General features: G+C 43.0%; 1 protein-coding gene across 1 annotated transcript in view; it reads left to right on the top strand.

Annotated features, from left to right (window-relative positions):
• The window catches only part of CBL (Cbl proto-oncogene), a 34,130-nt gene that overhangs the window by 7,106 nt on the left and 14,590 nt on the right, over positions 1 to 12,434 (top strand). The window contains exons 3-4 of the mRNA XM_066203564.1: positions 9,561 to 9,707; positions 10,947 to 11,103. Of these exons, the coding sequence (XP_066059661.1) occupies positions 9,561 to 9,707; positions 10,947 to 11,103 (304 nt within the window). The remainder of the gene's footprint in view (positions 1 to 9,560; positions 9,708 to 10,946; positions 11,104 to 12,434) is intronic.

The raw sequence follows: 12,434 nt of genomic DNA, 5'->3' as shown, positions 1-12,434 counted from the left end.
GCTGGCACGTGTTTCTGGTTTAATACTGAGCTCTGTGTAGCATATTCCATGATATTGAGCTCCATTCAAAGGCTGTGACAGTGGCTCCAGAAGGCATTGCTGGTGCTGCTTGCATTGCTGGTGACTCTGTTGAAGAATGGATTGAGAAACGGAAGTTTCTTTCTGGAGTGTTGTTAGCTGTGTGTGTCATAAATCTGGAACTTCTGGTGAGTAAAGGGTGGCTGTGTCAGTCATGGATCCAAAATCCCACCTCCAGTGCCTTGGTTTTTTCAGAGGGGAGCAAAGAGAAGTAATTCCAGAGAGTTAATCATCCTAGTTGGTTTGTAATCCAACTAATCGACTGGAGGGAGCAGGGGAAATGCAGATTGATAGATGTGACTGTCAGGGCTGCAGCAGAGGCTGCTGTTCCCACAGCAGGCATGGCAGTCCTGGGGGAATTGCTAATTGTCCCATTTATGAATAAACAGCTTTAGCAGGGAAGGAACTGTGGGGAGGTTTGTGTTAAACACAGGCATTAAAACAACATCACATCCTGGCCACTCTCATGGCATCTTCCTCTGCCTCTGCACTGCCCAGGAAACAGCAGTGACTGTTTGGTAACACCAAAGAGCCTTTTCCTCGTGCTGCTGCTGAGCCTGGCAGCATTCTCGGTCCTTTAATTTGTCACAAAAAAGGGACAAGATTAGAGCAGTCAGGGCATGAGATTCCTGTACCGGTTCAAGAGATACCTACACAAAGAATGAGGATTTGGGGTTTGGGGATTCTGTTAAATGCTGCACTGCCAGTGCCAGATCCCATGGCTGTGGGAGCTCTTGGAACCCAATCACTTCAGTGCTATTTGTTAATTAAATTAAGTGAATTTCTGCTAGAAATGCACCTATAGATATAAATACATATACTATATATATACTGTGTGTAATCTAAGGTGAAGAAACTGAAATTTTCTCACCTGGCTAGGAGCTGAAGAAAAATACTAATATTTTTAGTAAGAATTAATACATTCAAAATTAGTAATAATTTATAATAATTTATTCATACATTAATAAATTCGAATACTCCAGGTGTGGGAGAAGCTTTCAGGAAGATGGTCAGCGGTCTGTAAAGCAAATAAATGGAATCAGAATGTGGTATTCACTGGGAATGTATTCATGGCAGTGTGTATATATGTATGTATATCTATAATCTAGTTTGCTCTTTGTCTCAGGCAGGTGTGTGGCCATTAGTCTGCAGCATTTTGAGAACAAGACTTCAAAACTTTAATAAATGTGTTGTGTTGACTTTTCTGACTTTTTTTCCCCCCTGTTGTTCTTGAAGCTTTTTTCCTCCTCTCTTCCAGCCTTTGCATTCATTTTGCTTCCCGTTGTGTATGACCTTATTTCCCCCCCCAAATGGCTCCTGGTGTAGAGCAAAAGGCACAATTTTGACATTTGCACGAGCAGTGTGAAAGCTGCAGTTTGCTCCTACAGACCAGTCGTGAAAAATGACTGAAGTGGGATCAGAGCTGCCCTGATCACTTGAGCATCACCTTTCTGTTATTATTATTTCCAATTTCCTCTCTCTGTGTTTCCTCTCAGACATCTGGGAGGTCTCTGCAGCTCTGTGGTTGTGGTGTGCAGTGGTTCCCACTCTAAATACATAAATTAACCATGGTTCTACCTCTCCTGCCTGAAACTCACGCTGTGATTTTTGGGAGGAGAACTCGGTGGCTTTGTTAGGAGAGCTTTCAAGGTGCTATTTAAATTCTGCTTTAGCTCACTTCCATGTCTGTTGAAAAATTCATGCTCCTGAGGGTGCTTTTAAAGCTCTGTGTGCACTTCCTGACTGATAGGTACCAGCAGTAACTTCTGGCTACTGTTTAAAACTGAATTTTTGGGAGTAGATCAGCTGCAACTTGGTGACTTTTTTATTTGAGATACTGTGTTGCTCCTCTGAGTTTTGATAGCTTAAAAGTCACATCTGCGGGCTTGGAATCAAATAGTGTCTCCAGAGTTAATGATTTTGGATATTTTGTTGCATGCTTGTGATAAGGTAAGGGCAAATCATCCAATGACTGCTTGGCTGTGTGCAGTGATTCGGAATTCTTGAGGCTGAGCACATTTCCAGAGGTGCCGCTTCCTTTTCTTTATAGATCCAGGGGTGAATACGTGACTTCTCTATTGTGAACTTCTTGACTTCCCTTTTTTACAAAAAAAAAAGAGGGATGAAATAAGTATATTTTTCCCAGCAGTGTGATGGTTCCATTGCTTGACAGTGCCATTTTTACTCTGAACATGCTGAACCTGCCTCAGACCTCGATTTCAGTTTCATTTAGAGGCTTGGTGGTTTTGCTGGGCTTTTTTTTTTTTTTTTCCTTCTGTTTCCATTGCAGAAATCTTTTACTTGTCAGCCCTCTTGCTTGCACAGAGGAGCTGCAATTTGTCAGCTTTCCACACTACATAAATTACTTCTTGCAGCAGTGGTTTTGTGTAAATAGATTATTCTTGACATGGCAGGAGTGAAAAATAGCTTGCTGATCAGCAGACAGGTAGAGGAATTGTCTGTTCCTTGGGAAGGGATTAATTAGGCTGAAGAGTCCATTTGTCACCAAAGAATCAAATTTACTAATTCTGTTAAACCAGTCTATAACGGGGGAAAATTCAGAGAGGTTATTTTCTAAATAAAATCAGAGCACTGCAAATGTTTCCACATTAGAGCTGCAGGGTGAGTGAGAAGAAATTAATTTTCGGGATGTGGACTGGGTGTTTAAGGAATAGCACAAGTCATTTTTCTAGTTCAGCTGTGGGAAACAAACTGTTAACAAAGCCAGTTAAAAAAAAATAAATATATCTGCAGAGAAAATGGGGTTAAGCAGGGAATATAATAAACTTTTTCCATAGAGCATGGAGGTGAACAAAAAGCTTTGGGAAGCTGGTCCATGTTTAATTGTTCTTCTGACAACAGCTCTGGGGATGCTGGCTCAGCAGGATTTCATATTCTTCTCCAGCTCCAGTGTTAAGACTCACTAATTTCCACAGGAAAAAGCTAGCAGGGTTTAATGTCTCCTGGAAATGACCGTGCATATCTCTGAAGGGGAAGGAAGTGCATGAAGAATGACTTGAAGGAAAAAAAAAAATTAAAAAAAAAAGGAAAAAGGTTGGAATTTAAAGAGGAAAAAGTTGGAGAACGCTTGTGTTAAAGCCTGGAGCAGAAAACCCTCTGGGAGGAGGGGGGTTGGTGCTCTAATCTCATCTTTGAGACCTCTTGCACACATTCCTGCCCAGGGAAAACGAGATAGTGCAAAATGTGCAACTCGAAATGGTGTGTGTGAGTCCCCTTTGTGTCACTTCCTTCGAACACAGCAGCACTTTTTTTTCTTTCTTTCTTTTTTTTTTTTTTAAACAAAACCCACTAGTGTGAAGTCTACATCTGCATTTAAATTAGAACATCTTAAAGAAAAGAACAGGCTCCAAAGCTGCCCACAAGAAAGGTTTCCTTGCCAGGCTCCAGCATATGAACACTAACTAACTGCTTATTACCCAAGAAGAAATTCATTATCATGTAAATGTTGTTGGAGCGGAGGAATGTGAATTATTTCTTCCTAATTCGGTTTTAAATTGCAGTTTAGGTGATAGTTTTGGAACTTAAGTAACACTTAGCATAATTGGCTTAAGCTTGCTTTCATTATAGTTTTCTTTCTCTCTAAAAATTGGACGACGGTCTTGAAAAATCAATTTGTGGACAAATGCAAGATTTGAGATGATTGCATAATAAGGGAGGAAGATTTTTATCCTCCTTTGCTCTCAGAGCCTATAAAATTGTAGAGTTTTACGGGAGGCTGTGGACTTGCTGTTGTGGGTGGAATTACAAGCACATTGCTTCGTTTGTGGTAATTATCATTGGGAATGTGATGGATTTCTCCATGCTGCCAAAAATGTGCTGCTGCTGCTGCTACTTGGCACAGTGTCTCGTGTCTCTTGGGTGCTTGGCTGGGCTGTTCAGGGCTGGGATGCCACGTTTGGGATTTTTGGGGATGGGTTTTTGCCCATCCCACCCCCTGCCATGGGTGGGGACGTCTCCCACTGTCCCAGGGATGGAGCAGCCACAGCTGCTCTGCCCACCCTTAGAATAAAGAACTTTTTAATACCTACCCTGAACCTGCTCCTTCTCATTCCCACTTGGTGTCCAAGACAGTTTTGAGGTGGCTGAGGATGAATCATGAAGTATGGAATTTTCCTTGATTTGGAGGTGGCTTCTGTGCTCTGTTTTTAACTATGGCAAAGAGCCCCTGAAATACAGATTTTGATTCCAGTGCAGAGAGCCCCAAATTAGGTATGATGAGAAGTGTCCTGAGCAGTCTGTTTGTCGTGTAATCCCCTTGAATCTGGTAAAAAAAATTAATCCGTTACCTAAGTGAGGCGTTTATCCTTTACCTTGTCAGTCCTCTGAATATGTGTTGAGCTCTTTAAAGACCATTAATAATATCAAATGGATTCCTCTCTTTAAAGCATTTTCTCTAAAACTTAAAATTTAAAAGTGGATTTTTAGCTTCTTAACAGTGGGGGGAAAAAAAAAAATGTAACACCAACACTTGTGCCTAGAACAGCAAGTCCAGATCCTTTAAAGGTCAGTTGGTTTGGTCCTTGTGGTCAGCTCGGTGGCCTGACGTCCTTTCTGCTTCGCATCACTCGCAGCCATTTGCACACTGAAAACAGCATATAACGTTTTTGGGGTGGTTCGTGGCCTGCAGTGTGTTTTGTGCGACCTTTTGAAGTGATGGGCAAGGCTCTGCTCACAAAACTCAAGGTGTTAAAATATCTTTATGTCGCTTGAAAAGTGCCGGGGCTCAGCAGAGCATAAGGAAACCGCCCTGCGATACCGAAAGCACTGAAAAAGAAGGTAAATTCTACAGAACAAGAAATAAATTGAAGATTAATCTGTTCTCTTAGTTACTCTGAGGAAATCCTGTAGCTGTTGCAGAGCCTGAGTGTGTAAGGTGCCTTCTGTTGAGCCAGCAATAGTTAAGTGGAATTTCATTCACTTCCTGTGTTGCAAGTTTTGTTGAAAGTAGTTCCGCCGTTTCTATTTTTAATCCCGTGGAGAGGACGCCCGAGCTGCCTCAGGGTTACAAAAGACAGCTTGGGATCACCCTGAGCTTTTCCACTCCCTGCTCCTGTGAGCATGAGCACACTGAGAACTCCTGGCTGGGGTGGAAGCACGGCATAAAACAATTCTTGTTTCAAGCCAGGCACATCAAACCCTCTGCTGAAATCAAACTGCTCATGCCTGGTGCATCTGAAGGCTCCTGTGACATGAGAACCTCACAGCTTTGTGGTTTCAAAAGTACATTTTACTTGTTGGAGTCGTTAAAAGAGCTGTTTGGTTGTTTGATTTTTAAAAAAATTTTTTTTTTAGCTCTTCAAGTAGAAAATTGTGAGATGTAGTTACAGGAAAAAACCCTGTGGGTTTGTGGTTTGTGTTTTCATAAGGAGCTTGCACTTAGATGCAGTGGATGCTAACCCTGTCACCTAAACAGAATCTGGTGGTCAGAGTGTAAGAATAAGAAATAAGGACACTAATTACAGAGAAGTGGAGCGTTTTGGGGTTGGTTTCTTGTGCTCCAGCTCGTAATTCCTCTGTGTTTGTACCATGCCTTCAGCAGAGTGAGCTTTACAGACACCACAGTGTGTGCACGTCAAATTATGGCATGTGAGCACAATATTGTGACTGAATCAGCCTGTGGAGCCGATCCTTGCTACGCGTGAGGAACTAAATTATACTGTGTCAGCTGGGTAGCTCTGAAGGAGGTGAGAAATACTGGGAGAAAATGGAAAAAATCATTGCTGGCAGTGGCAGAGATGGTCGTGCCACGTTAACGTTGCCTGGAGGGGAGAAGGCATTTAGTCAGGAAGCGCATTAATTTTACTAATTGTGTCAGCAGAGAGACATCCCTGATTAAACCATCCTCTGCCCTTAATGGCTTTCCAAGACAGAGCCCGCACACTGGAAAAACACTTTTTGTCCAGGAAACTGGGAATGAAAAATCTGCCGAGGGTCTGGGGAGGAGACGACGCGAGCAGAACCCCCAGCTGGGGCTGCACTGGAAGTTTCTCCTCTTGAATTCCACAGAAATGTGTGGAGCAAACCCATCCTGGGGCAGGAAGGAAGGAGCAGAACCACAGTGGAGGGGAGGGGGGACCCTGTCCGTGGGCATGGGGTAAACTGAGGAAACGCTCTTGCTTCGTGCTGGTTTTGGTTCCCCAAAGTTGTGTTTGACAGCAGGAACTGGAGCTGGTGTCTGGGTTATTACAGAAACAATTCTCACAAGGATTGATCCCTCCATGCTCCAGCTGCTCCTCACAACCAAACGCTTGGTTACTGTATACAGTGGAAAAAGAAAAAAAATTGGCTTTTTTTTACCTTTTCACTCCTTGATTCATTGTTTCTGACCATAACAAACAGAAAGCTTTGCACATGGGTGTGAAAGCTCTCAGGGTGGTGAAATCCCACCTCAGCTGTTGCTGTGAGCACAGAACAGAGCCCGGCTGTGCTCCTTTGAGGCTGGCACAGGTGTTTTCTGCAGCTGGGGACAGTTCACTGATGTGGCCTGAGGTCTCTGGGTAACGCTTGCAGCAGTGCTTGGGTCACAGGTGTTTGAACTCCCCAGCAGCAGGATTTAGGTGCTGCAGTCAGCTCCTCCCAAACTGGCCTTGGCATCTCCTTCTTTAACTCGTATGATTTTGATTTTAATTAATTCTTGCAAGATTTAATTTTTAATTTGTAAGATTGGATTCTTTCGCTTGTCTCTGGCGGAGTCCTTGCTGGTGGTTTTGCGTGGATTACTGTGTTTAGGTAAAAGTTGGAAAAATAGCCACCATGGGACGTTGCTGGAGGCCAAAACTGTTTGGGAATCTCCAGTCTAAGACCCATAAATGTTCTTTAAATATATATATTCCACTTTTTCTGGGAGTCTATTCCCATCTGTTTAGTTGAAGCAATGGCAATAAGGACATTGTTATTTTTCTAATGTTATTAAAAATAAAACACAATCATCAGCAAGCTTTGCTACCCCAATAAAAATATTCTCAATAATTGCAGGTGTTTATTTGGTTTGTGTAAATTTACAAAGATGTCAATTGTTAAAATAAAGAAAATATTTGTCCTTTTAGCGTAGGATTGGTAACTGCTGTGTGTCAAAGCCACCAACACAAACTATTCTGCAATTTGCTGTATGTTCACTTCCTGTGCTTTTTCCTGTTAGTTATCTACAATACAGCTGAATATTTATCAAAAAAATATTATAACCTCAAGAATTTAAAATGTTCAGCTATCCAAAGTGGTTTTGGAAACCGAGTCCTTGAGTGTGTGTGTGTGTGTCAAACCATTTGTTTATCCATCCTTAAGCCTGAGGAAATTCCTAACTTCTCTCATTAGCTGATGTGCTCAGCTGAGTGCAAGCACTTCCTGGAGCTCAGCTGACGCAGAAGAGATAAACAGCTGGACACAGGAATATTCCCTGGCTTCTTGCAGTGTTTTGTTTGAACCATGCACTTGTTCAGGGTGAGAAATGCATCAAAGGGCTTGTCTGTCGTGCCCAAATTTCCCCACGTTGTGCTGGGCAGCGATAGGAGAGAACAAATTCATTAGCAGGTTTATTAAAGCCTCTGTTTTTATAAATTCAGTTTAAAAAAAGCTCATCATTTTTGGCTTGGGTTGTAGATGGATTAAATGATTGATACCAGCCTGGTGTTTGCTTTCTTGTCTTAACACAAACTGTCTTTTTCTTTTTTTTTTTATTGCCATTTTATGGGAGTGAGGGCTTTCAGAAGCCCACAGCTCCCACCTCTGATTTGCAATTTTTCTGGTGTTTATCAGTTGCAGGGACACAGTGGGAATCTCCACGAGGGAGGGAACCAGGGTGTGAATTTACAGTTAAATCATCTTCCCTGTACCACGAGCTCAGAATCTGAGCCTTCCCCTCGTCAATGCAAAGAGAAATTCATGGCTTTGAGTAACTTAATGTGCCAGAGCCAATCTGTAGAACTGGTTTAAAATGCCCAGTCTGAGTGTGTAGCACATCCAGGGACAGCTGGGGAATGGCACAGCTCGTGGAAGAGCAGCTGGGGGCTTTTCCTCCTGTTAATCCCAAGCACCTGCTGTTCTTGGACACGTATGAAATGGCAAAAACCAGAATTCCATGAGTGGCTTTTGTTGCTGCACACAAATTAAAATGTAGCTGAAGAAAGAAGGGGAAGGGAGAACTGCTGTCAGAGAAAATTTAGAGTTTTGGGCCCTTCTAATCTCCCCAGACTGTCAGGGTGTGGAGAAAGAGCTCATGAGGGATGAGTAAATACTAGAATATATGTCAAGCAATATGGTCACTTCTAATTGAGTCTAGACCCTGTGAAAATATGGGAAATGTCCCAAATGTCCAGGGGATTGGTGTGGAGAGGCTGGAGGTCAGTTCTGCAATCAGGCACGGTAACAGGATGAGTCCTCCTGGTAGGAATAGCGCGTTGGGAGCAAGTGGTGTCTGAAAAACATCCAAGATGGAGTGAACAGGAACCAATCCAACCAGAACACCAGAAACTGGTGCACCCTCCCTCTGTGGTTCAAGGTGAAATAATCAGTGGCATAAGGGAGTCTGTGCCATGCCTGGGTGGTTGATGCCGTTTTCTGACCAGCTCTGGTGTGCTGGGCACAGCTCACAAGTTGTTCTTTCCCACATGATGCCAGTTCCTTCTTTTAACGTGACATGGGGGGTGAAATAAAACCCCTCTGGCCTAGAAATATGCCTGGCTCTTTTCAGGAAGTTTTCCTAAGCTATGGAGTGGAGAAGAGAGGCATCCTTTATTTGGATAAAGGAGTGAGAGAAAGAGGTGCCTCTGGTGAATAGAATAGCAGAAAATATCTCTTTTGCAGCTTAAAAAAGGGCATGTCCTGTGGGACAGAGCACTGCTGATGTCTCAGTGTCATCAGGCACAGAAGGGACTTGAGGTACCTGCTGTAATTCAAATTGGATAATTAAACACAATGTATTTGAGAGCCCTGACCGTGGAGCTTTTGTGTGTAAGTCGTTACCATTTTAGGAAAAACCTGCAGGTGTTTTTGCATTCCCTTGGGGCTGTTATGATCACTCAGACATTCCCTGAGCAAATCTATTGTGTTGGGAGCCTCTGGAGGAGACCTGGGAAGACATTCAGCTTCCATTGTCTGGGGCAGGAGTAGTTTTCTGTGCTCTCAAAAGGAGTTTTCAGACCCAAAGCTGATGAGGTTTTGTCTGCAACACTGAGAGATCCGAGTTTTGGTTTTTCCATGGGAGGATTTTTGCCTGCCCACCTTAAAGAGATTATACAGACTTTGTCGTTGTGGAAAATGTCTTGACAAACACGGATCTTGCTGGTAATTCCCATGTTTTGGGTGTTCTGAATGCTGGCGAAACACCTGAGAGCCCCAAATAAGAGTTCTGCATGCTGGGATCATTCTTGAATTGCAATAAGTGCTGCTTCTGCTTTGCTCACAATGGTAAACTCTTTTTTTTTTTTTTTTTCTCTAAAAGAAACAATTTTTACCATCCTTTGCAGGAGGAACCTGACCAAATTGTCCCTGATATTCAGCCACATGCTGGCAGAACTCAAAGGGATCTTCCCCAGCGGCCTCTTCCAGGGGGACACGTTCCGGATCACCAAGGCAGATGCTGCAGAGTTTTGGAGAAAAGCTTTTGGTGAAAAGTAAGTTTCTAACTGTGCTCAGAAATAGAGCTGTGGGAGCAAATTGCACATGGTGTTTTTTTAAGAATTCTGTTTGGCCATTCAGAAAGGGCTCTGTCAGGTTAAAATAAATGATAGGGAAAGACCTGCTGGTCATTTGATCCATCTCTAAGGAATTATTCCTACATTAAATTTCCCAGTTTTTGTCCTCTCTGGTTTTAAATGTGTCAAGTGATGAATCTTTCCCCAGGTTCCCCAGGAGACTCTTGTATTGCCGCAGAGTTTCCCTTGATTATTCAGCTTAAATTTTCCTCTCCTTGGTTTAATTCTTCAACTTGTAAGTAAGCTCTACAAGCTATGCAAAATAATCCTTTCTTCTTCCAAAGGTTACCTTGCCCCCAACATGGGTTGTTCTTTAGCTAAGCCATACTATTATATTCTTTTCATCTTCCCTCCAATTAGTCTTTCCAGTCATTTACTCACCTCTCTCCTTCTCTGAATTTCTATTTGCAAAATGGCATTGCTAAGGGTGAAGGGGAAAGGGAAATGCAACAGTCTCTGCGTGCAGACTGCTGAAATGTCAGGTTTAATTTCTGTATCTAATGAAACACTGGCTAAATGAACCATGGAGGTGTTCACAGCAATGTTTGGGGATTAAAGTTAATGGATTGGGTACTGCTTTCAAACTGAGGGAACTGAGGTACTTCACCTAAAGAGGTTAATTAGTAGCTGTCAGGACAAAAAGCCATAATGTGTTTACTCATGAATAGCACAGTTGTCTGAAGTGAGGCATTTTCTTTCTGTGTTTCTATGCCACTTGATCTATTAAAAAAAAGGAAAATATTCCTTTAAACAGGAGCCTGTGTTTTGGCTTCTGATTATCTTCCTTCTCCAGTTAATCCTTCTTTAGAGAGTTGTTTGCAGCTTTTTTTTTTTTTTAACCATCTAGAGTTCTTCTCTACCAGCTGCAACATTGTGAAATTATTCTCAAGTGAGGCTGTGGTAGGACTGCAGAAAGAGGGAAAAGAGAAACCAGGGGAGGACTCCTAATTCCAAAATTTTGCACGTGCAGAGAAAATTGTCGTAAATTCATTTGCTTGCTGATTTCCTGCAGCACCGAGAAACCCGTGATGTGAATAAATCTCTTGTAGCTATTCCTGATTTTTCTCTGTTCTGTCACCCACAACGTGGCTACTCACAGGGATAATGTGGAGGTGGTGGTGTTCCTGAGCCCTTTCCCATTCCCTGCTTTTCCCCCAGGACCATTGTTCCTTGGAAAAGCTTCCGGCAGGCCCTGCATGAGGTGCATCCCATCAGCTCCGGGCTGGAGGCCATGGCCCTCAAGTCCACCATCGACCTGACGTGCAATGACTACATCTCAGTGTTTGAGTTTGACATCTTCACACGCCTCTTCCAGGTAACGACTGAGCGACGGGCATCACTTGAAATGTCTCAGTGCTTCAGGTTATGCTCATTTTTTTTTTATCCAGGCCAATATTTTACACACATTGTTTATATGGGATTTGCTTGTCTCGCCCTCCATCCCTTAAGGAGTAATACTTAAGACCCCCATATTGCAGTAAAAGTGGGTGATATTTCTGGCTGTAGAATAAATAAAAAAAAAAATCCCTAAATACACACTGCAACTCCCAGGCTCATTCAGCATCCTGCCATGAATCAGGTTTTCTCTTTCAAAGGTCACTTTGAGACTGAAGCTCTGACACAGCTTCTGCAAGCCAGGAAATGTGAAGCTTAGTTTATCACTCTGTCTTCCCTCATCCCTTTCTTTATTGTCAGATTTATTTTCCGGGGGGGGGGGGGGGGGGGGGGTTGGTTGTTCAGGATGGAGCTCAAGCATGGAAATTTGGGCTTCCTATCTTTTGAACTGACCCAGGCAGGATGTTGTGAACGTGTCTGTGTGTGTGAGAAATCTCTGTATCACTGACGGGATATTAATGGTAGGTAAAATCCTTCCCCACAGTCTCTGATAGTGCCAAATTCAGAAACACAGCTTCTGATGGTACAATTGGGTATTTACAAGAACAATCACTTACTTCTTTGGCTCTGACTTGCCTTTTCCCATGTGATGGGGTGGGTTGTAATTAAGATATGACTAGATGAAAAATTCCCATGTTTGGTGTTGCAATGAAGCTGATTTCATTCAGAGCTTTTCCCAAGTGTTGTACATAAAGAACAAGTCAAGAGCTGCTGCAGATTCCAGGGGATGCAGAGTTCTTAGGGAATGCTGATACCTTCTTGTAGATGGGTTAAGAAACCTGGAAAAATCAGGTGAGATTTGCACACCCAAGCCCTTCACAGGGCTGAGAGATCTCAAATGGTTGTTGTGACTTTTGGGGCATCGTTTTAGGCAATATTTGAGATTTGTGTGCTGGTTTCTTTTATTCAGACCTGAGAGCAGCCACACCCCGGTGAGGTTGGGCTGGTGAGGAATAGTCACAAGTTACAGACAGTGAAACTGAGCCACAGAGGGGAGGTCACTGTCCCCAGGCCATGCAGGAAGTCGGTGCTGGAGAGCAGACCAGTCATGGTTCCTGGGCTGTGCATAATCAGGGATCTCATTAAACCCCTGCCTTCATCCCTGTCTGGGGAATGAGTCATTTTCTCTGCAGAAGCAGCCCAGTTGATGGCTATTCTTTAGCTGGGACCTCAGTGACTTCTTTTGTATTTATTAAAAGAGTTTTGATTAAGGTCTCTCTCAGGTGATGATTTTATCTCCAACAAGCAAGA

The sequence above is a fragment of the Chamaea fasciata genome, unplaced genomic scaffold, assembly GCF_029207755.1.
Source record: "Chamaea fasciata isolate MVZ Bird 193981 ecotype frontalis unplaced genomic scaffold, bChaFas1.0.hap1 SCAF_24, whole genome shotgun sequence".
In the NCBI taxonomy this organism is placed as follows: Eukaryota; Metazoa; Chordata; class Aves; order Passeriformes; family Sylviidae; genus Chamaea; species Chamaea fasciata.
The sequence above is the reverse complement of the archived record's forward strand: the minus strand, read 5'-3'. Positions and strand labels throughout refer to the sequence as shown.